We start from the raw sequence: 25,368 nt of genomic DNA, 5'->3' as shown, positions 1-25,368 counted from the left end.
GCCCCCATCCACCCCCAATCCTTCAAAGGTTCTTGTTACACTGTGAGAAAACCACTCCCTAGAATATGGTTTATATGCCTTCACAGAAACAGTAAGTTTGAGTTTCGTTTTTTTCCCCAAAGTACAACTTCTGAATAATGAAATACATCTCTTTTCCGGACCCACTATTTGAGTGCTTAGTGGAGAAATAGTTACCTAACTTTGGTATTATTGAGTACTTTGAAAAACAAAATTAAGCCATTAAGAGCCTTTGAAAAGGAGGTCTATTTCAAGATTACAGTGAAAACATTCCCAGGGGCCTGGAGAAAGCATGAGGAACAAATTGGAATGAAGGTTAAGGAAAAAAAATGCTTCTTGATGAAAAGACAACAGCTCACACAAACAGTACGATTCTACTTTTCACTTTAATTTGAAGCACCGCGTGAACACCAGGAATGAGGCTGACTACAAGAGTAGAGGAGCTTATGCTGATCATAAGCAAATGAAGTGCTAGTTTTCAGTGACTTACTGTGAAGGCTATACCTGGGAACAGCTGAATTCAGTTGGTAGAGCAATTATGAGAAACTTTAAACACTCCAAATGGCTTAGAGATGTGTCTTGCCACTGAATTACCTTTCCTCCTCAGTAATTCTTGCTCTAGCGTCCCTGTGGTTTGGCACAGGTCATGATAATGTGGAATAAAAAATGGAGGCTGACTCCAGATGAGCCTCCGGGACCTAGACTGTAATGACCCACGGCTCAGGAGCTGCACTCAAGCCAAGCAAAACACAAAGCAGACGCCAAGAGAGATGAGGAGAGCCTGGATCATAGACCAGGCCAGCGGCTTCTGAAGGTTTCAAAGCAAATACAGACTAGACACCTTTACAACGGAGGGAAAACTGCAGGAAGACAACATTAAGAACTGTCTGGAACTGGGGCTGGGGAGTCTCAGATCACACTGCCGAATTCCTAATGACCCCATGTGTGATGCCATTCTGGGCTATGGAATATACATTTTTCTCTAGGAGCTCCTCAAACTGTCTTTTGTTCATGCATAATTTTCTATTTTCTGAGTACATTAAATTCTTCTGTTAGTTATTCCTATTCCCTTTATGCCTTTTACAAATGAGAAAATGAAAGTATTCAGTTGAACATGATCATATAACATAAGGATACAGAACAGAATGCATGGTACACAGGCACTGAATGTATGTACATCAAATATCTCTGAGAAGAGACTGATAATTCCACTAAAAGTGGTTGTACTGGAGAGAGGAGCTGGGAGCTGAGAGGGCGTAGGCAGTGGCTCACTCTTCACTCTTCCTCCTTTTATACCTCTTAAACTTTGGGCTGTGTGCACCAATCACCCATATATCCCCAAACATTTATAGTCAGCCCTTTGTATATGTAGATGTGGAGCCCATGGAGAGGAAGGCCAACTGGAAGATTTCAGCATCCACAGGTTTTAGTATATGAGAGGGATCGTGGATCCAATCCCTCATAGATACCAAGGGACAACTGTAATTATAAATAGAAATAACTCTTATAGAATGTAAGGAGCTCCATCCTACCTCCTTCCTGCCCTGCACATTGGCCTGGGGAGCCCTAGCAGAGATTGGGTGGCTTGTGGGTACTTAGATCTCAGACACGTTGGCAGGGCTGGTAGGAAGATGATACAAAGTCCCATATGGAGAGAAGGCCTATTAGGAGTTTTGAAAATACAGGGGATATTGGGACAAGTTAAATGGCACCATGAGAAAGCAACCAGAAAATCCAGTATAAGAAACTGTCTAGGGCTGGGCACGGTGGCTCACGCCTATAATCCCAGCACTTTGGGAGGCCAAGGTGGGCGGAACATGAGGTCAGGAGTTTGAGACCAGCCTGGCCAATATGGTGAAACCACTGTCTTTACCAAAAATACAAAAATTAGCTGGGCGTGGTGGCACACGCCTATAGTCCCAGCTACTCAGGAAGCTGAGGCAGAAAAATCGCTTGAACCTGGGAGGTGGAGGCTGCAGTGAGCCGAGATCACGCCACTACACTCCAGCCTGGGCGACAGAGCAAGCCTCTGTCTCAAAAAAAAAAAAAAAAAAAAAGAATCTATAAGACAACTGGCCTGGACCCTCATGAGAGGGTCATGAGAGTGACTGTCATGAAAAGCAAAAAAATGCTGTGGTAGGGGAAGTGGCTGTTCCAGACTAAAAGAGGCAAAGTATGGTGTGAACTTTGGCTCCTAGGTGGACAGCAGGGAGAGGGGACAATTATAAAAGATACTTTTGGGACAAATGATAAAATTGAATTTGAGTTGGATATTATAAGACAGTATGGGATTACTGATAATTTTCTTAGGCATGATAATGGTATTGAAGTTGTATTAGAGAATGTCCTTACTCTTAGGAGACATAACGAAGCATTTAGAGGAAAAGCATTATGCGGCTTATAATTTACTTTTCAAATGATTTGGGGGAGGGGTAGAGAGTACTGTAAATATGTGGAGAGAAACACAGCAAGTGAGGCAAAACGGTAACAACTGGTGACCCTAACTGAGGGCACAGGGGTTTTACTTTTCTTTCAACCTTTTTGTAGGTTTAAAATTTTCAAATTAAAAGTTGGGAACTAAAGGAGAAAGTTTAAAAATGAAACCAAACATAAAAAGGGAAAACAAGTAAGAGTCCTGGGCTCTATGCTACCATCTCCTGCTAGCCTTCTGACTGCAGGGAAAATCCACCTGCGTCTGTGGAATGAGGATGGTGGAGCAAATGGCCTCCGAGGTGATCCCAGTTCTAAAGTCTGTGGACACGATCAGGAGTTTGCAGGAACAGGACTCGTACGCCTTGCTGGGTCCACCTTGTCCCTCCAGACACTCACCCAGGTATCAATTTTTCTGACAGAGGCTCAAAGAGCCTGTTTTGTGATGTTTTAAGGTCTCTTCCTTTGGTTGGAAAGATTTTAATACACTGGTTTCTTAAGACTTTCTATGGTTTTAAATAAGGCTCTAATGTAACTGTAGTGAATGCGATGGGACTAAAACCATTAATGTGCTTCCTGTTAAGAATTTAATGGCATAAACAATGACTTCAAGTCCTGACAAATTGATTTTATCTCGGTGTCTTGCTACAATTTCACTTGGATTTTTCAGTCAGATGTTACTATGGTTGTCTTCTCAATATATCCGTGGTTGTGCCTGATAAAGACAGGAAATTCCCTTAGGCCGGCGCGGTGGCCTCAGCCCCTGTAATCCCAGCACTTTGGGAGGCCGAGACGGCGGATCAATGAGGTCAGGGAATCGAGACCATCCTGGCTAATACGGTGAAACCTCCGTCTCTACTAAAAAATACAAAAACTAGCCGGAGCGATCGAGGCGGGCGCCTGTAGTCCCAGCTCTCGGGAGCTGAGACAGGAGAATGGCGTGAACCCGGGAGGCGGAGCTTGCAGTGAGCTGAGAGCCGGCCACTGCACTTGCACTCCAGCCTGGGTGGCAGAGCAAGAGCAAGACTCCGTCTCAAAAAAAAAAAAAAAAAAAAAAAAGAAATTCTTTACACTATTGTGGCAACTGAAGAGCGTATTAGCAAAACACTGTTTTAGGGATGATACCCACAGAGGCATGTGTGAAGAAGCACGCTCTGCTCGCACATTGCTCACTGAACCTTCTATCAGAGTGAGTAGTTTTCATCATCTCCCTCACTGGGCTACCCAGCAGAGTGCTCTACTCTTAGGAAGTGCTCAGGTAATGTCTGTAATTTCACTGAATTTAACTGACATCCAGCTGGTCATATGGCAACAGTTTGGTTTGTAACTGTCAATGAAACAAATGAAACAACATCTTGTGAAATGCTCATTTCCTTGATATTGTTCCTTTTGTGTGTGTGACAAGTCTTGTTTCATTAATAGTTCTTCCATATTATACACTTTTATAAGTGAGAACTGAATAAATGGAGATCTTTCTATACACTCGGCTGCATGAGATGCAATGAAATACTCAGTCTGCTGTGTGACAATCATACCACCTCCCTGGAGGCATCGGAACGGCTCCCTGAACACCAGTAGCTTTGCCACCTTCTTCCCTGTCTCATCCTTTACCCAGTCCTGGGGAGGGAGCTGTGTCAACCAATTTGTTGGTTAATTCCTAATGAATTTTCTTTCTAAAAACTTGGGAGAGGTAGTTTCACATGTCAGAGCAGTTCTGCTCTCAAAAGTGGAGACATCCTATTTCTAACAGGAGATGTTATTCAAGCTAACTACAAATCTGCCAATTTTAATGGTATATTTGCTATGGTCTACATTGGTTTAAAATCTCCCTGTAGGGCCAGGCGCGGTGGCTCACACCTGTAATCCCAGCACTTTGGGAGGCTGAGATGGGCAGATCATGAGGTCAGGAGTTTGAGATCAGCCTGACCAACATGGTGAAGCCCTGTCTCTACTAAAAATACAAAAATAGCCGGGCGTGGTGGCGGGCACCTGTAATCCCAGCTACTCAGGAGGCTGAAGCAGAAGAATCGCTTGAACCTGGGAGGCAGGGGATGCAGTGAGCCGAGATCGCGCCATTGCATTCCAGCCTGGGTGACAGAGCGAGATGCTATCTAGAAACAAAACAAAACAAAACAAAACCTCCCTATAGCTCAAAGAGAGCTGAGGAACACTGAAATTCAAGATCCATAAAACAGGAAAATGGACTGATCCAAATATTGGCAACACTCAAAGGTTTTAAAACATTAGGTATGATATGGGTATTTATGCTGATACAATAGATGTCTAACTATTCTTTAGTCATCAGTGGTCCAAGTGATTTAAGAGCTAGAATCTATCTCATACTAGAAAGGACCTAAAATATTTTAAAATAAACATTTTCTATAAACACATAAAGCATAAAAAAATCAAGGAAAACTTATATCTGAAGGGAGCAAGGGTGAAGAAAAGGAAAGAGCTGAACACTGGTCTGCAAGCCATGAGACATAACAAAGTTGTCATAGCTGGTCTTTGATTTTGGCTCTGAGCTTCCTGGCAACCAAAACCAAGAGGGAATCTTAAGCGGCTCCATGGCTTTCACTAATCACAAGGGGAGACACATTTCAGTTCTTCAAGGGAAACAAAGCTGCTCCCCACGGTGAAGGTCCATGTCTTATTTGTATTCATGTCCTGTACTTGTCCGGCAACCCACAGCATTCATTAGCTGAAGCTGCCCTTCTTCCACTTAATTCTAAAAGGAATTCCTCATGTAGAGCTTCACACAAGGGGCCCTGGGAAATTCAGGGGGGCAGTATCCTGAATAATAGGCCTAAAGTAAATGAAGTGATGGGTTTCATCAATCTGTTTCTTGTTGCGTACCTCATAACACAGAGACACAACTCAGGGAAGCAATCCTGAGGTGCATGTGTGATGTCAAGCCTAATAGCAATCTAAGATCCCCCATTTCTGAAGGACATGTTTGATCTGTAATGAAATCTAGTCTGTCTATGGACTGTGTGTCCTTCACGCATGTCTGCACATACAGCATTTCTCCTGATTGAACTTTTGATAATAATTACATGGCAGGTGACTGAATTCAAGGTTGTTTGCTCTGGTAAGGGCCAGAAGTGCAGGTGCTCTCTGCAGCTGATTAAGAGAGGATTAATAGGCTCATATCAAGCAGTAACACGGCAGCACTGGGGATCCCTTCTCCATGCTCAAACTTCTGAAATGGAGGGTGTAGCGCAAACTAAGAATACCAAAACGGAAATAGTTGAAATGGAAGGCTGCTTTTCTCCTGGGATAATCATCGTCATTGTTAGCTGGGGAGACACCAGTGACTGTATAACCCTTGCCCACACGGAAATGGAACGTGATAGTGAAGCTTTCAGGGTAGACTCCAACTTTGGAAGGCTGCTTGGCTAGTGATGGGGCAAGAGTGGGTGGGTATGGGGAATTGGGATAAGGACAGGAGACTCTGAGGAGTCTGGGAACAGACTTTTGCTTCTAAGCAGCTCATTTTTTTCTAACATCATGGCTGCAGCATTTCTTCTGTAGTAATCAGTCTTTTAAATTATGCCATTATTTTACAATTACTCCTTCAGATAAAACAAAAGCTTCACTTTCTCTGCACTGATGAAAGAGCTGGTGAGAGGACGAAGATTTTCATTCACTCTGGATGGAGTTTAAATCTACCTATCCATCATCGTGGTCAATTATGCCTCTCATTATTCTTAGTTCATGTCATTACCTTGAACTTCTCCTCATAGTTCTCGAAGGCTTCCATGACCATACACACAGCCTCCATTGTACGCTCAAGCCGGCCATCCATTCTGTTGAAACGGTACATGCTACCAGACACATCTACCACCAGGCGCAGACGCTTGGGTTTCTGTTGTGGGCTGCCAAGCTGAGGGAAGGAATAACAGAAAAGCCATTTGTGAACTGGCAAACTTCCCCTGGTGGCTGTCTTGGGGATCTCATAGAAGCCCCGGTATGCCAGCCCCAAGATGGGCAGACCAGCCATAGGCTCAGCCCTGCACAAGGCTGTCCTAGCAGGTAGCAAGGTATCTATGGGTTGTATTGCAGTAAACAGAATTTCAGACTTGTGCTAATGGTTGGGGCCACATGGAAAATATTTTCCTTTGGAATATAGTCCTTTCAAAGCTCACTCTAGTAAAGTTGACTTATTTAGGTTGATGCCTTAAAAATAATACGGTGACTTAATAATCTGGAATGACATGTCATTTTCACTTCATGCCTCAGAGTCAGTAACTCTAGCGAGAGTTTGTGTTATTTTGGAGGGAAGCCCATATCAATTTTACTTGTACGTGTCGAGTAGTGACCTGAAAACCACTCTCCACATAGGCCACAAATAATGTCAGATTCCTAAAACAAAGTTATGTGATGGGGGTCTGGCAAGGAAATGAATGAAAAGATTTTAAAAACGACTTTTGTGTTTAGTAAGCCACACATCTTCTCTTCCTTCCACATTACTGAATTAGTGCTTTTCTTTTCTTGGCAGTTTGAAAGCATAAAAGTGGCATCAAATTGCTATCTAGAAACAACTGTCCATTAAGATTACAAGATTAAGTTTGATTTTAGACCCACAACTGCCAATTTGCAGATTTAAAAAAAAGTTTGTTAGTTTTGCTGACAAGAAAAAAGAAGGTGGCTGCATGCAGGGACTCATGCCTGTAATTCCAGTGCTCTGGGAGGCCAAGGTGGGAGAACTGCTTGGCCAGAGGTTCAATAGCAGCCTGGGCAACACAGCAAGAACTCATCTCTACAAAAAACACACAAATCAGCTAGGGTGGTGCTATGTGCCTGTATTCCCAGCTACTCAGCTGGGTAAGCTGAGAGGATCACTTGAGCCCAATAGTTTGAGGCTGTAGTGAGCTATGATTGTGCCACTGCACTAAAGCCTGGGCAACAGAGCAAGACCCTGTCTCTAGGAAGAAAAAAAAAAAAAAGGAAGAAGAAAAATTCCAGATTATTCTGTTATTAAATATTTGCTGACATGTATAAAAAATAATGAGCAGAGTTAGTAATTTCAAGAAAACACGGTGGGTATTGAGAGTGTAATGGTTTGAGGCAAATTCAACATATTTCTTAAAAACTTGTTGAGTCTGCCCAAATTAAGGACACTTACACATATGCTTCCATGACTACTCACAATTTCAGATGTATCCAAACACAATTGTTGACCACAATGATTCAGTAAAGAAAGCAGCTGTTGACTCATACCAATGATACAGAAATAAGAACTCCCCAAATCACCACCAGATCCTCTCTAAATAAATATTTAAAAGGAGTGACTCTCCCTTCCCCCTACCAGTCCCTGCACCCCCAGCTCTCAGTGGCTACTCAGCAATTCTGGTTACTCAGGAATACAGGGGATCACAGAACTCACCAAGACACTCAATATTTCATCCTGTCACCATTTTGTTTTGCGATTACATTGCAAATATTTTAAATTTATGGCTGTCTAAAACTTTACATACTACAATTATAGTTACTTAAGGGAGACTTTCTTATTTTCTGTATTTTTTTTCAGTTATATGATGGACACTGATATTTAAAGTAAGAGAACAGTAGAAAATCACCAAGGTTGTTTTATTGTTTTCACTCGAAGGTTTCTCTAGGCTGAACAGACACACCGGGTGTCTTCAGTTTCCCCTCCAGGGCACCTGCTCTGTGTCCCGGGAGTTGATCTGTATGGACAATCCGTGTTGGGGCTCAGAAATCGATACCCTCTAAATATGGTGCTTGGACATGCTGAACTGAAGAGGCATCATCAAGGTCTCTCTGACCTTCCTCTCTCTCCCCACAAAGCACCGGATAAGTTGTTCTCTGAAGTTTCTTCAACTGTCTAAAGTTCAGAGCTCCCAAGAAGAAAACGATTACTCTGGGCCCTTCCCTGAGTTTTCATCAACTGAACTCGTATCACAGGAAGAAAGGCTGAAGTCTGTCAACACACCTGGACAGACTTCTGTCACACACCATTGCTCTGTGGGCCCAAAAGACTCCGTCCCAGGTCACTGTGTGTCCTTCAAGCTCACTGAATTGCCCTAAAACCATTTACTATCCCCGTAAAATCATCTACACTTCTCTACACTTCTCCATCTCCTTTTCCCTTAAGAAGAAGGGTACATAAGCATCCGTACCTCACTGTGTGGAGGGGGACTCACCCTGGGTTTCACCCCAGTGCACATTAATACATTTGTATGCCTCCTCTCCTATTAATGTGCCTTTTGTGAGGTGATTTTCAGAGAACCTTCAGAGGGTGAAGGGGAAATTTTCCCTTGGCCCCTACAACCACATCAGCCGGCTTCCTGGCTGCTGACTTCCGGTGGGTTCTGTTCTTGGGAGGCACTGGTGGAGGTCAGGGGGTGAGGGTGGGGTATTTGTTCCCTTGGCCCCCTCTCTGCTGTCGCCCATGGACTGGCTCCCCTTCTGCTGAAGGTCACCACTCCATCAACCACCTTCTCCAGGTTCCAGGAACTGCTCTCTCATTCTGCCCTTTTAGACCTCAGGGTGAGTTAGATCCCCGCTATTGCTATCCCTGGGTTACTGCACTGTTTATTTTTGATTTTCCTAAACCCCACCCTTATTTTTGTAAATAGTCTTTGTATTGACTGTTTCTTAAATTACCTAATTTGAGCATGCCTTATGTTTCTTGCTGGGACCTTGAGTTGAATGATAAATGGTATAAAATTTATGGAGTTTTTCTTCTTCTTCTTCTTTTTTTTTTTTTTTTTTCACATAATGCTTTCCTTGGTTGCCATATTCAGGGTTTGTGATATTTTGACATGACCCAAGAAAGCAAGTTTCTGTAAAGAGGGCTAGACTATGCAGAGCTGAGGCTAGCAGTTCACCATGACTTACTTGTGGCTCCAGGTCACCCCGACGTTTGTAGATGGCTTTTTCTCCAGTCAGCCCATCGATGATCTTGGCGTCATCTAGTTCCCCAGTAGCTTGATGTCTTAGCCACTGTCTTTCTTTACCTTTAGCCTACAAAAGACACACACACACACACAAAGCCTTATTTTAATTAGTTCTGCAGGGTCTCTGACACACTTTGTGCATGAATAACAGGAAACACACCTGGGATCTTTTCAGTAAGTGACGGTTCTGCATGAACACAGTCGTATAAATGAACTGGTTTCTGCTCTCCTGACAAAGAAATGCCCTTTGTCTGTTTTAATTATTTCAACATATGGAACAATAAAACGAATGAAAGGTGGTATGCAAATGAGTCCCTGGAGAGATGTTCAATATCTGAAAATAAAATAATAGGGATGCATTTCTTATGGATTTTCTGTCACAGTGCTTCTCAAAAGTTTATTAGTTAAAATAATCAGCTTGAACTTGTTAACACTGTCTGTAAGCCCAGAGAAAACATGACCTTTAGAATTCTACCTTGTGGAAAAGAGTTTGTTACTCAAGTTCTCTGTGATTTAGTGTGCAAATGGAAATAGCTGAAAACAATAGTATGTGAACATTTGTACCCCACAAGTCTTTCTGGTATCTATCTTCAGAAATCTTCTGCATTACTCTTCTACATGTTTTTCCACATAATACTTTGCTACAATAACTTACAATTATGCCAGTTGGCTAATTTTACGGTAGTAAACTGATAAAGAATTATAGTATTCCAATCAAGGCATATGCTTAGTACAGCCAATGACTATATTTACATTAATGAGTGGGAAGAATAGCTAAGATGTTTTTATGTACGCAAACTAAAGTAGTAGTTAAGATCATGTGTTCCAGCGTCCGCCTGGTTCTAACTGTTCTTTCACCACTGTTCAATATCTGATCTGAGGCAAATTACTTGACCTGTCTGCATCTCTGTTTCTTCATCTCTAAAATGAATATAACACTAGTCTCTACTTTAGTAAGCTATTGTAAAGATTAATAAAATCTTACTTGGAATCAGCTAAGAAAGGGCCTGGTGAGCTATGTTAGCTGGTACTATTATTTATTGCTAGTGGATGAAACGCTAAAGTGGACAACGAAGTCCACTTTAAGTTAAGCATGCTTCCATCAGTGTTTCATGGGAGGTGGCTATATGATAGCACTGTCATTGGAAATACAAAGCCACTAAGAAAGCCACATTACACAAAGAAGCGCCACACAATATAACTCTGGGTATTAGAGTATGTATTGTTTTCTTGTTCCTGATACCCTTGCTGGACACAGGGGCAAAATTACCATTTTGGAATACCCATATATTAATGCAAATATCACCAGCATACAGATTATTAATTCTGGTGGGTGATTAATTCTAAGAACTACCAGGCATGCGACCCTTGGGAAAATGTTCTTTCCAGATTATGTTCTTGGCAAGAATCCCATGATCTCTCAGGAAAGTGGGTCACTCTGGAGCACTGCTATCAGGTAAAACTTGATCAGATACCCAGTTATGGGTGGCAACAGGAAGGAATGTGCACAGTTTTCTAGAATCCCCCTTCCTACTGGTCTGTCCATGAATCAGACAGACAAGCTTAACCACACAGCACAGTCCTTTTCAGACTCCCTCACTTCACCAGTGATTGGAACTTAGCTCTTATCTCTTCTTTCCTAACATTTCTGTTCTCTGGTGTGGATAATCCTCAGGCTTCCCAGATAATTCATCCTGGGAAATGCTATTGTGGATGACCATCTGTGTACCTTCAGTCTTTACATTCTACAACTCTTGGAGATACCAAGCTGCAGAGCACTGGGTTCTAATGGCTTTCATAGATGAGGACAGACTCTCACAGACTAGTCTGGAGTGGGAAAACCAACACTGCAGAAAGTAAAAGAGAACATGGTGGCAGTGGTTAGCAGCCATTAAAGTGGCATGGAACTTGGATTCTTGAGCCGGGTTTAAAAGATATGCAGGATTAGAACTGGAATGACATTGTATAACATGTTACTTATTGGCTGGGCCACTGTCATCATGAAGCATTGATTTTCCAAGTTTTCCTAAATACATTGACAAGGCAACGACCCCAAGGACTCCCTACCCAATCCCATTAGCTGCTACATGGTCTTATTAACCAGTGATGCTTTTACCACGTAAAGAGCCACTGCAATGGCTACAGATTGTCATTTTTGTAATTTTTGTTTTTTTGAGACAAGGTCTGTCTCTGACACCCAGGCTGGAGTACAGTGGTATGATCATAGCTCACTGCACCCTTGAACTCCTGGGCTCTAGTGATCTTTCCTCCTAAGTAGTTGAGACTACAGGCATGTACAACCACAGCTGGTTAATTTTTTGTTTTTAAATTTTTGTGGAGTTGGGGATCTTGCTATATTGCCCAGGTCGGTCTCAAACTCCTGGCTTCAGGCGATCCTCCCACCTCAGCTTCCCAAAGTGCAGGGACTATGCGTGTGGGCTATTTTTGTGATTTCTAATGCAGGTTACAACGGTAGCAAAAATAAATTTAAACCCCACCATCTTACCATAGAGAAAATAAAAAATGCTAAAATTCTAACTAATAACTCCACTGTCCCCTTTATTTTGGTGTTTCTAAAACCACAATATACCTTATAGTTGATGGCAAAAAATCTTGTCAAGATGACTGGTAGAGGGACTAATTGTAACCTGGTTGCTGTAGCTGGAGGACACACAAGTGATGTTGGCGGAGCATAGCGGGCATCAGCTCACGGAATTATTTCTATTGATAGCTCAGGTTTGTTTTTAACTTCAGTTAAAATTCCTAATTATTATTTTAAACAATTAAAAAACATTACACTACATAGAACATTAGAATAATGAACAAAGAAATGGAGCATTGGATGCAAATACACTATAAGTGAAGCAAGATTATTTGTTGCAGAAACGACTACACTTTCAATAAGATTTACAAAAGCAAGATTCCCCCAGGGGGAGGAATTTGGGTTTAAATTTGTTGGGAAGACAAATTCCTAGAGGAATGCATGTACCAGGCCATGCAATTAAAGAGGGAGAAACTGCTAAATTTCACGAAATAGATCACAGAATGCTTAAAACTAGAAGAACTGGGAAGACTGATTCAAGTATCACGAAGGACTATTAGGCCCTGTCAAAAAATTCAAGGAAAGCTGTTAAATTTTCTGTGATATGTAATGCAATTAAGCAAAATAGGTAACTCTCAGTTTACATTCACCATCATGCAAGAATCCAGGGCTTTTAGGCCTTAATTTTCTTGTGCCGATATTGCTTCTTTTCCCATAATGATTATAGCTTGAAGACTGTTTCCATTACATATGCCAATAAAAGAAAAGGACTTGGTAAAATTTGCAGTGAGAGTGAGGGACAGGAATACACCTTTTCCAATAAATCTGCTACCTTTTCTCCTTTCTGGGGTTAACTTTTCAAGTTTAAGTACTTGTAATAAAGTGTACAAATCTTTTTTTTTTTTTTTTTTTTTTTTTTTTTTTGGGGGGGAGTCTCACTCTGTCGCCCAAGCTGGAGTGCAGTGGCCGGATCTCAGCTCACTGCAAGCTCCGCCTCCCGGGTTCCCGCCATTCTCCTGCCTCAGCCTCCCGAGTAGCTGGGACTACAGGCGCCCGCCACCTCGCCCGGCTAGTGTTTTGTATTTTTTAGTAGAGACGGGGTTTCACCGTGTTAGCCAGGATGGTCTCGATCTCCTGACCTCGTGATCCGCCCGTCTCGGCCTCCCAAAGTGCTGGGATTACAGGCTTGAGCCACCGCGCCCGGCCAAAGTGTACAAATCTTAAGAATGTACCTTTACAAAGTAAACACACAATCTTAATCATCCACACCGCCTAAGCCTCGCAGTGCCCGGTTCTGGATGCTACCTTCTCCCTGCCAAAGGTAACCCCTATACTGACCTCTATTACTATAAATTAAGTTTGCCTGTTTCTGGACTTTATAAATATGAAATCATACAATACATACTCTTTTGTTTTTGGTTTGTGTGGCTCAACATTATCTCTGTGAGTTACCCATGTTGTGTGTAGCAGGACTCGATTCTCTCTTGTGCTGCAATGGTATTCCATTGTATGACTTTGTCACAATTTACCCATTCTACAATTCTGTTGATTTCAGTTTGGGGCTATTATGAATAATGCCACCATAACTGAACATGTCTTTTGGAGCAGGTATGTGCATATTTCACTGTGTGGAAAGGCTGGGTCACAGAGTATGGATATGTTCAGCTTTAGTGTATACTGATAAACAGTTTTCCAAAGTGTTTTTCCCAATTTGCATTCTTGTGAGCAGAGTATAAGGGTTTCATTTGCTTCCGTCCTCACCAACACTTTATATTGACAGCTTAAAAAAAATTTTTTTAGCCATTCTTTGGGTGTATAGTATATTCCTTCATTTTTATTTTTATTTGCAGATAAATGAATTACTTTTGGTACTGCTTGTCATTGATATTTTAGGAACATGAACCAGTAGTTTTGTTTTTGAGAAGTAAACATATGTATCAGCCTTTTGAGTCAAAACTATTAGGCACAAAGGCATTTTTATAATAGCAGCACTGTTCATTAGTTTTCAAGTATGTAACTTGCACATAAATATGGGTAGAAATTTGATTTTCTATCCTATAGCCAGTCCACAATACTTGGAAACTTAAAACAGGAAGAGGCCTGTCAGAATGAATGCTCTTGGGGGCATGGGCTGGAGGGGGAGCTCTTTAGAAAGTTACTGAAGGCTGAATAAAAATATTTACTGTTTTGGACTGTGTATATAAAGGCTTCTGTATTTTATGAGACTTAGTGAAATACTTCTTGAAATAGTAAGTTCCTACTGCATTTAAATATATACTTTTGTTTATAATAAAAGGCCAAACATGTTCTTTGTTATATATTCCTATTGCATGAAGTAAAGTATCCCTGTAAATATGTCCATCTGTTTTGTGTTATACATAAATTCACACTAATGAGAGTTCATTATATATAAAGTGAGAGCACATTAGTAAAACTTCTATGTTACAGATATTCTGAAAAAGAAATAGAATTTTATTACTTTCACATAAAGAATAAACTCACTGAAATACTCAGAGAATGATGTATTCTGGTTAATTCATTTTCCAGGAAATACTTGGTTAACCAGAAAGTACGTACACACACATACACACACACACACACACACACACACACACACACACACCTGTAGCACTAAAGACAGAATAAATAAACTTGACAAAAACAAATCATCTTGTGGTTTGTGACACTTTGTCTAATGATTTCAGCACTGAAATCATTCTGATTAATCTTATGTCTTTACTTATTTGGGTTATGATTAATCAAGACTTTTTTTTTTAACCTACAAACTCTATAATCAAGCCAATTTTATATTAGTCCTTCCAAATTTGTTTAATGAAGAGAACAGAAAGACTTAAGTAGCAATTCTTATAGAGAGTGTATACATTCTACAGAATAAAGCCTACAAAAGATCATCAAGAAATATTTGTTGGGTGAATGAATAACTGTAAATGATGTTAGAGGATATCTGTGAACAGCGATTCTCTTATTAAACATTAGCTCTCATTATTTTAACATCTCTTCATGCTCAACGAACACATATTTTTATGCTACAAATGTGTATGACTCAAACAAATAATTACTGGATTAAGGAAAACTTTTATATTGAATTTATAAGATAATAAACTATTAATCAGTGGAAACACCACAAAATTTTATTTTGTGGTTCTCAACATACTGGCATAGCTATTAAAAATATTTTACTAAATATCTGTGTAGGTTCCTAGGTGCTCTAAATAGTGAAAGAAAAGAGAAGATATGTACCTTATTCCAAGGGATTCCCGTTTCTTGAAGTAATATCTCATTGCAAGGGAAAATGGTGAATCATCTATGGTGATTCTCATTAGAAGAGTTTATATTCTTGGATGCTGATGTGGAACTAAATCATTATGTTGAGTGACACTATACTGTCTATAGTCACTTTTTATGAACTAAAATTATTTCAGGTCTTTCCTTCAAGAATTATTTTGTAATTCAAAGGAGCTGGGAAGTGCACATCTCGGTGTGCAAACATAACAGGAATCTTACACTTAACAAGTTTAAAACTCAACCCTGGATTCCACCCTAGAACACCTGTTCTCTCTAAGTCCTCCCCCATCTCAGTGAAGGGCAAGAGGCAACCCCACTCTTCCAGTTGTTCAGGCCCCACACTGAGGAGTCACCTTTGACTCCCTTTCACCCACACCCAATCCACGGGCAACTCCTCTCAACTCCTGGCAGTATCTGACCATCTCTTACCATCTCCATGCCAAGCCTTAGTCCTGTCCTCATTTTCTCTCCTCTAGATCACTGCAGCAGCCTCCTAACTAGTCTCCTTCCTTCAGTTTGAAAAAGTTTTCCAAAGTGATTTTTCCTGCGCAGTTCCCTCTTCACACAGCAATCAGAGGAATTTTATAAAATATGTTGTCATTTGTAAGAACTATATTAGAAAGAACCAGCATGGTTAACTTTAAGTCTTTAAAAAGCATGATGGAACTTTATATTTCTCTAATGATTTTCAGGAATGAGGGCATTTGCCTCTCCCATATGCAACATCAATTGTTATACTTTTACTGTCTTCTATTCCTCCTCTATGCCAATTTAACTGACCAAAACCGACAGAATTGGATTTTGTTTAATTTTAAAATAATGTGAGAATTTAGGCCTTGTTTATTATTAAATTCACAATTTTAATATGGTATACCTTTAAAAGAATGATTCTTGGTATCTGAGTTTTAAAAAACAGATTTACCACAATTATTTAGACCTGATTTTGTGCTGAACTGCTTCTAATGCTCATTACTGGTCCTTTTACATCACAAGGTTCCCATTCTTAAGGAATTTTTATTCCTCTCTTAATTGACTATTTATGCAAATATATATATTTATTTCAAAGTTATTTTGTAAAAGGTTACTTAAGAGACATTTTAAGCCTCTGAATATCTGCAACCATCAGTCACTTTGTACTTCGGCTGTGCACAGCACTCGTGGGTCACAGGAACTGTCTCTTCAAAATCCTGCAGACTTTGTTCCTCTATCCCGTGGCATTCAAGGTTTTAGGGACAACTAATGTAAGATTAATTTTTCTTTCTCTAACAATAGCTTGTTTTTTGTCTGCTTCTCTGCTTTTAGGATATTTTCTTTATTTTTGAAATGTTAAAATTCCATGAGGCTGTGTTGAGGTGCTTCTCTCTTTGGTTAATTCTGCATGGTACTTTGCAAAGTCCTTTTGATTCACAGACTTAGGCCTTTCTTCAGGTCAGTGCGGTTTTGTTACTACTTTGGTTACTGTTTATGAATATTTTTCGGTGGCCTCTTCTATGGGGATATCATTTGTTCATTCAGCATATGTTTACTAAGCACTTACCATGTTTCATGTACTGTTCTATTTGTTGGGATGACTCAGGGCTCTATATGTCAGCTCTCTACTTTGTTTTTACTAAGTAGCTTTCTTATGGTTTTTACCTCTTTATTTCCTCTGGATAACTTTTCAAGTTTTTTGTTCATATTAGTACTTAGATTTAGGGCTGGATGGAGTCTGTTCTTTCTACTTTTCATGTAGATTTGAGTTTTGGCAGTGCACTTTTAGTTTTCTTATCTTTCCTTATTGCACTCAATTCCCTTATTATTTCTGCTTGCTTCTTAGCCAGATACTTTTCAATTTATATCTTATTTCACATACTTCAAATTTCTTTGAATTGTGAGAACACAAAGCAGATGTTTTCTAAAAATTTTATGTTTTCTGAAGAATATTCTATCCCAGCACCATCTTCTATATATTAAATGCTTGCTATTCCACCTCAATACGCAAGCTTTTCATACATTCCATGTTATTTTATGTTTTCTGTGTCCTTATTCTCAAATGATGAGATACAAAACTGTCAGGACCAGATTGGACAGATGCTCCTTGGCTGCATTCACTTTCCACTTAGTTTCTACTAGAATTCTCCTTGAGAGATTTTAAACTGGTTGAACTAAATCTACAATGCCAGCTCAAGAATTCAGCAGGGAAGGAATTGAAACTGCGGACAGTCCCAGCATGAGAAACTTCATCACCACATCATTTCTTATTTTATTTGGAAAAGCTATTGCAATGGGGCCAACTTTGGGCATTTGGCTCCTTTGTGATTTAGTCGTCAAGCCAAGTATAAGTTGGGGCTGGTCTGGCCTTTTTCCCAGGGCTATTCCCCTTTCAGCTTCCTGTTTGTAGCCATTGCGTGAAACCTAGACCTCCCCGCAACCATGTCTCCCTAGCACTGCTGCTTTCAAACGCTGTTGCATGGTAGTGACAAAATGGAGGTCAAGTGATCTGCTTCTCACCAGCTCTAGGGCTCTTTCTCCTTTTCCCTGCCTTTCCAGTCAAGGGATGTTAGTGACATTCTGTTAGCTCTCATGCAGTTACTCATGAATAATGCTATTTCTCAGGAAGGTTTTCAAGTTGTCTTTGAGAGGGGTTCCATCAAACTATATTTAGCAAAAATTCTTCAAAGCTGTTTGCATGTCACTAGCCCTCTTCATTAATTTCTCCTGACATGTTGGGTTTTCAATGTGTAAAGCTTTTGACTATTTAAATAACTGTAATGGTCACCTAGCAAAGACTGGGTTAGAGATGCCCATAGCCATGCAGCCCAGAAGTCAGGACTATATTTCTAGGCTGCACCTGGATGAAGTTGTCCTCTCATGGCCACTGACACCATGTCTTGAGTGATGAGCCATTCATGATGTGCTAAGAAAGAGTAACTGGCACTTTGCTGCTCTCCTGTGACATGCAGACATTCCTTGACACGGCTGTTCTCACCCTTCCCCTCTCTTTGTTCTACACTCTTGCCTTAGTTGACATATCTTCCCTTGGCTTGGGCTGTCCCTCTATTCAGATGACCACAAAAATACATATATAAATATCCATATAAACATGAAACCTATCTAGTCCTCACCTTGCCCCTGAACTCCAAATTCAGGTTTTGAAAACTTTAAACATCATGTTTGATATTTTTACATAGGTGTCCCAATAGTGAGAAAACATATTATATAACATCCAAAGCAAACATTTGCTTTCTTCACAAGTCTGTCTTCTTCCTGTGTCCCCTATTTCTGTCCTCCAGGGCTTGAAAACCTCCCATTTCCCTTCCACCACATTCAGTGTCACTTGTCTTTTTCTCCTACCTCCAAACTGCTTCTTGAATTTGTCTCATTCTTTCCATTTTCATTTCAATTACCCTGGTTCAGGTTCCTATCACTTCTCACCCAAATAACTGATACTGTTTTGTGATTTAATCTCCTGACTTCCACCTCTCTTGTCTCTGAAACTTCCTCCTCCATGGTTATAAAACTTCCTAGAGAAGACAGAACCAGCTCTCAGCTCATGCCTGAGACCACACAGTGTCATGCATCTGTCTGTGCTGTGCCCTCTGCTGGGGCGTTGTTTCCACCCTTCTCTGTCTGGTTAATACTTGTGTGTCCCTCAAGGCTCAGTTCATGTACCCCTACCTCTAAATCTATCCTTGAATCCATTTCTTCTGAGCTCCACCATATTCTAAGCCTCCCTCTACCTAGGTACTTACCATATTAAATGGAATGTTCTCTTTAGGTGTCTGTCTTCTCTGCCCCTCAAGCCCAGAATTTTCTTAGTCCAGGGACACTATCTTATCAATCTCTGTGCCCTCAGTGCCAAGCACAGTGCGTGCCACACAATCAGTGTTCAGAGCACTGTTTATCTGAACAAAAGCTTAGTGTGAAACACCACAGGGGAAAATAGGAACATAATCATTGTTCATGGAGATATCATGCTAGCCAAAGCAATCAGAGAAAGTTTAATTTAGTTTAGCCTGAGAATGAAATTATGATTATAGATCAGAAAAACATTGGAGAGAAGATATGATTAAAATCAAGTGGTTTTTTGTAAGAATGGGATGTTTTCTTTTGTTAGAGCATGCATGCTGCAACAGGAGACTGAGATTCTGAACCAAGTATAATTGAAGTATTTATGGACTGATGAGAAGACTCATGTGATCGATTCACAAAAGGGAAAAGGTACAATAACTCAAAGAAGCCAAGAAAAGTCACTAGTGATAGCCATCTTAATCGAGAAGAAAGACATGTACTGCAACACAGGCACATATTAAAGCAGACATTAACATGGGTGGCAACGGCATTTCCTGCTCCTCAAATCCCACCTGGAATCAATGAGTGGGCCTGAGGCTGTGCTTTGGAAAGTCATCTCAAGTGATGATTTGCTAGTTCCTGGCCAAACTTTGTGCTGTTCACCAAGGAAACACCCATGGTTACTTGGATTACATAGCAACCTCAAAACAGCTGGAAGATATTAGTCAATCGGAGCCACACAGGACTGGCAGAAGATGGCAAAATGGAACGAAATCAAAGGTTCCTGGCTTTGTTTTCAATCTAAAGTTCCATATTCTACACAAGGCCATGTCCATGCTTGGCCAGTAGCTATGTTTTAAACCAGCCCTATCTTCCTAAATTGAGGAGTAGAAGGCCCACCGGAGAATAACTCCCCTATGGAATAAAAATAAAGATTCAATAAGGAAAACACTTGAAAAATGCTGTGTTGGCATTTGGAAAATGATGCAAAATGTTTTATGAGTATACGTAAGAATACACTTTTTATGGAATAGTTGAATTGGAAGAAGAGAACAGAGACCCTAACAAAAAACAATGAACTGAGCTTTGGGCCCAGATGCCTGCCGTGCTAGCCATACAGCCCAGGACAGGTTACACCATCTTTCTAATCTTCAGGTCTCTCATTTACAAAATGGGGGCAAAAGATGGCAAAAATGGGACCAATATTCACAGGATTATGAGAATTGACACAATGTATGTTTCCTCATCTATCAAATGTAGAAAATTATACATACCGGTTTCTGTAGCGATTAAATAACACAATGAATGTAAAGTACCTGACTGGGTACCTGGCCTGTAATCCAGGCTGATAAATCTTAGCAAGTACAATGAAGGTAACAATGAAGCGAATCCTTCTGTAGAGAATGCTGCATACTAGGCACTGTTTATGTATATCATCAGAGTTCTTCACTAACACACTATTATCTGTCATTCCCATTTTATAGAACCCAGGCTGTCTGGCTGCAGAGGATGACAATAATGATGGAGGTGATCTTGGTGACGACGACAATATAAAGCACCTAGTAGAATGCCTGGTTCATGGTAAATTCTCAGTAAATGCTTGCTATTATTATAATGCTGGTATTGTTTGTAAAGATTTCTAAAGACGGAAGTTCTACATCTATTTTAGCTACTTATTCAAGGATTAAATTGCTTTTATCTTCTTTCCTATATCTTAAAACTCTTTCTTGGTATCAGTGAAGCCTATTTTCTCGCTTTAGATCTCCAGAGTGGAAGAGAATAAAAACTCCCCTGAAATAATTACTCTTGTTGAGGATATTTAGTAAATTATTGACTCCAACCCCCTTAAGGATTTTTTAAAAATGGGTGCTACTTTGCTTTCCATGCATTTAATCTTACTTGTTGCTTTTACCTAAGACCTTCAGAGTTTTCTTTCATTCCTCTTTGAAAGCTGAAAGCAAAAGTCGACTCTGTTTTCTGATACTGGTGTCACTGTTGTGGTGATTAGTGGAAGAGCCATTCCTTGATGCTAACTCTAATTCTAAGCCAGGCTTTGTTCGTGTGTGACTGTGAAAAGTCAGAGCAGTGGACCTGACTTTTCATCTTTTGGCTGATTGTATAAACATGATACCATTTATGTAAAGGGCTGATTTGAGGATTAAATGTGATAGTGCTTGTAAAAGCAACTATAGCATTGTCCCCAACAAATACCAATCAAGACACCAACTAATACCAGATGAGGAATCTGATACCTTCAATTAAGAATGTATTCTTATATCCCTTTGTAGCACTGTGAATCCTCTAAGGGCCTCTGTTTCTGCCCGCAGGGTAGGACTCAATGTTGTCTGCATGTTCTTGTGGCATCCAGGGCTATTCAGGATCTGGTGCCTACAACTCTGGCAGCCTCCTCTCTTGACACTGTCTCCCACCAAGGTGTGCTTTTCTCAGCCATACCAAATACTCTGTCCTTCTCTGAACTCACTGCGCAATCCTATACCTCTGTGCACTTGTGCATACTGCTTCCTGTGTCAGATATGCCTTGACTTCTTAAGCACATGGGAAATTCCTCAGCATCTTTCAAGAGTAAATTCAAACATTACATTCTCCATGAAGGCTTTCCTCATTTCGTCTCATAGCATCGTGTGCAAAATTCTCTACAGAACTTAGGAAATTTAGTTGACTATGAGTTCGTTCTTTGAGGGCAGAAGCTGTATCTTAGTTTTCTATCTCTAATGCCTGGTGTGCATTGAGAACTTAAGTCGTGAGTGAATCACTGAACCATACTCATTCTCCAGTCTTAGGATAGGAACCATCTCCCATTACCCTCACATCCTCTGAATCACCCATTTTGGCCCTTAGCCAACTATTGCCTTACCCTGAAGCTCAGAGCCAACCTGGCACTGTCCTGGTGCTCTCCATGTCCAGGGCAATGAACACTTGTCAAACGAGCAACTATGTAAGACGATCCAATCATTCAACATCATGTTGTTCACATAGTTTATATAAAATCTTACGCTGTTTTATCCTAAATAACTGCATATGGATTTTAAAAAAGCAAATGGTTTAATTTTACATTTCTTAGATTTTGAAATTAGACATCTGGTTAATTATTATAAAGATCTTTCCTCTTGGAAATGACAGAACTTTTATTAATCTCTGGATACAGTTTATTTAGATCTTTTGAAAATGAGGCTTTTCCAGAGTTTTGGGTTAAAATGGTGGATTAAAACTGCATCACAGAAGTTCTAATCCCCAATACTTAGCAAAATAATGAAACTTCCCCAAAAGAACAATTACAAATAAGAACCAAAAAGGGAAAGGCGATCAGCTTGAAATACTTCATGGAAAAGAAACACAAGATTCCACAGTAGAATGGAGAAGCAGGGTACAGCTTGGCTCCCAACCCTTCTCCCTTTGCCCTGAAATGAGGCTTTGCTTTCTCTTTAGACAAAATAATCTGATTTTGTTTGTGATTTTAAGGAACACTCAGCCCCTCCTAAATTATTTGTGTAAATTGACCAGAGCACAATTTCTAATGTGAACTCTCCAAACAATAGTCATGCTTAGGAAATACTGAAGTGTCTTAATATTTTCAGGAGCAGTAGCAGTACTAACTGGTTCCTCAGCATTGAGAGTTTTGTGACTACAAAAGGGCAGGCAATGCGAGAGCAAGGGGAGAGCAGAAGGAGGAGGAGCCGAGGACATAGAGAATACATGGATAGTCCAGTTTTATGCAGACATTTTCACACCGATACATTTTTTTGGACTGGCTAATTAGGGTTCAGATAATTTTCTCCAAGACTTTAGGCATGTGTCCAGGTTTGGACCCAGGTTATTTTCTTGGTCCATAAGTAGAACATTACCTGTAAATTATCCAGGATGATTCGGAGGGAGTGCACCTGTCGCCGAACAGCACCTGAAAACCTTTCATAGGTTGCAGCATCGTATTCACTCATTTGGATCTCCTTTAGCCTGAAACCAGAGGAGTATAAAAAGTTAACAGCTTAAATCACATAAATGTGGGGTTTTACTTTCATTCACCTCCTGCTAGAACTTTAGCAAACTTCGTGGAAACTCAGATTCATGTTAATGAGAAAAGGCAAGAAGTGATGTCTCCAGCTATGCTTCCATATTCAAAGAAGGTAACATCCAGTAGTGTGCTAGTAAATGGTTAACAAACTAGGACAAGAAAAAAGTCCTAGATTTGTAGTGTTTGCTGATTTCCATGATGTAAATATTGCCACCATGATCAGTTACAAGCTATGAACAGTGAGTTACAAAAAAATGTGCACCATTGGCTCTCATGAGCCAGTATGAATTGGCTTTGTGGTACACCATTGCTATATCCCAAAGCCATACTGTGATGTTTGCAGCCAATCAGTTCATGTGGCAGATTCCTAAGAGGGTTCCCATGGGTTGCTTTTTAAGATTGAGATCATGTATTTGGTTGACCAAGATAACAGTTCAAGCCTAAAGAACGTAAGTGAATGTGCTGCTCTGTATTCCTATGTGAGAGTTTTCTAAAATCGCTGACAGTGTAATCTAGACAGGACAATTGTATTTTAATATTACTGTAGCTTTGAAATTCTGTCTTCCCAGTATGCTGCTCCTTTTATCAGTTTTATCATTTGCTTCACTGAAGCCCCACCAGCACACTGGAAGCTCCCTATACACATTACATGCCCTGCAAGTGCTTCTCTCCCACTTGGAGTGTCCTTCCCCTGACTTTGCCTACTAACTCCTACTTACTCTTCAAGACTCAAGTCAATGATTGCCTCCTCCAGGAAGCCTGCTCTGACCCCCAGGTCTCTCTTCTGTGCTCTTATCTCACTTCATTCTTCCCTCAGAGAATCTGCTCTCCATGCAACTATCTGCCTTCTGTCTCCCCAGCTAGCCTCTATGCTCCTTTAGATAAGGGCTGAGTCTTTCTCATCTTTATCTTTACAGTGCCTAGCATGGAACTAACATAATGGGTGCTCAGAATAAATAGAAATGAATGACTGAAATAAAAATACAACTCAGCATTACTTAAAATGCAGCATCTTAAATAGTCAGTGGAAAGTTCATTCAAAGAGTGACCTCTCGGGTTTTACAGTGTTGTGTCCACAATCCACAATCCACAATACACATTTCTATAAATTTCTATTAACATAAAAGGTACTGATACTAGGACAAAGAATAATAAGTGCAAATCTCAAAAGCCCAAGCATAACATAATCTTCTAAACTGGTGTGTGTGTATGTGCATGCAATGTTGGAGATATGAATCCTAGGTGTATAGCAGAAACTCTTATCTAATGTATATTTTTTATCACCTTGAGCTAAAACAGAAACCTCAAATACTGAATGAGAATAAATGTTCTCTATTCTTCCCTGTCGGGTTGGGAACAATCCATTCACCATGGGGGAGAGCTCTAGAAGCTTATTACAATTATGTAATGCTAGGCCTAGACTACCATGGGATAGACGGGCATTCCTGCCCTATCGCCCCACTGGATAATACCAACTTAGGTTTCAAGATCTAGCTCAAAGGCTACATTCTTTTTGAAGTCTTGCTTGAGCCCTTGCATAAAGCTGGCCATTCCCTTTTCATGTGCCCTATACAGACATCTACCATGAAACTTGCGTACTTGATTGCTTTAATAGATAGGCCTGTTGCCCTCTCTTATGGTGTTTTCAAATTTTTCTTTCCATAGTAGGAAATGTTTTACATCGAGATCTTGTAAACACAAATGCATGTATGTATATAGATAACTGAAACAAAAATTTAATGACAAATAATTTTATTACATGGGAGGTACTCTGATGTTTTCTATTCTGTTCCTCAGGGAGAAGGATCATGTTTTATTTTTTCATTGAACTTCCAGTACCTACCACAATACCTGGCACACAGTGGCACTCAATAAGTGCTGCTGGATGGCTCTTTGAAAATACTGACTATTAAAAGGTAAATACAGACGAGGCCACTATAATATCTGAATGGTTGTATCTTGAGGTGACATGCCAAGGTGCCTTTCTAAATCTAATTAACTCTCAGTCCTGAAGAATAAAAAGAAATATGTGTATAGGACTTGACCTCCTGACAATACCTCTTGTATTTAGTTTCTGGAAGTCTCTGAAATCTCTCTATGACTTTTTATTAGATTAAGTTATGTCTCAAGTATCAAAGCTGACAGAAGCTGGGCACAATGAACAATGCAGGACGTGCCACCTACCCCTTCATACCTAAACTGGTGTGTGTGTGTGTGTGTGTCAATATGCTTCTTCTCAAAGAAGGGAGATTAGCACTGATTAGAAACAAATGTAGACACAGCTGTCCTTGGGGTGGGGAGGGGATGGAGGAGAGAGAGAGAGAAAAAAAAAAAAATATATATATATA

The 25,368-nt window shown here is 40.3% G+C and overlaps 1 protein-coding gene across 1 annotated transcript in view; it reads right to left on the bottom strand.

Moving 5' to 3' along the window:
- Nucleotides 1-25,368, bottom strand: part of VWA8 (von Willebrand factor A domain containing 8) — a 384,129-nt gene that overhangs the window by 12,134 nt on the left and 346,627 nt on the right. Inside the window, exons 40-42 of the mRNA XM_017850208.1 lie at nucleotides 22,854-22,962; nucleotides 9,313-9,438; nucleotides 6,176-6,334 (exon numbers count right to left, since the gene is read on the bottom strand). Of these exons, the coding sequence (XP_017705697.1) occupies nucleotides 6,176-6,334; nucleotides 9,313-9,438; nucleotides 22,854-22,962 (394 nt within the window). The remainder of the gene's footprint in view (nucleotides 1-6,175; nucleotides 6,335-9,312; nucleotides 9,439-22,853; nucleotides 22,963-25,368) is intronic.

Source organism: Rhinopithecus bieti, unplaced genomic scaffold, assembly GCF_001698545.2.
Source record: "Rhinopithecus bieti isolate Rb0 unplaced genomic scaffold, ASM169854v2 scaffold_32955, whole genome shotgun sequence".
In the NCBI taxonomy this organism is placed as follows: domain Eukaryota; kingdom Metazoa; phylum Chordata; class Mammalia; order Primates; family Cercopithecidae; genus Rhinopithecus; species Rhinopithecus bieti.
This window is presented reverse-complemented; position numbering and strand designations above follow the sequence as displayed.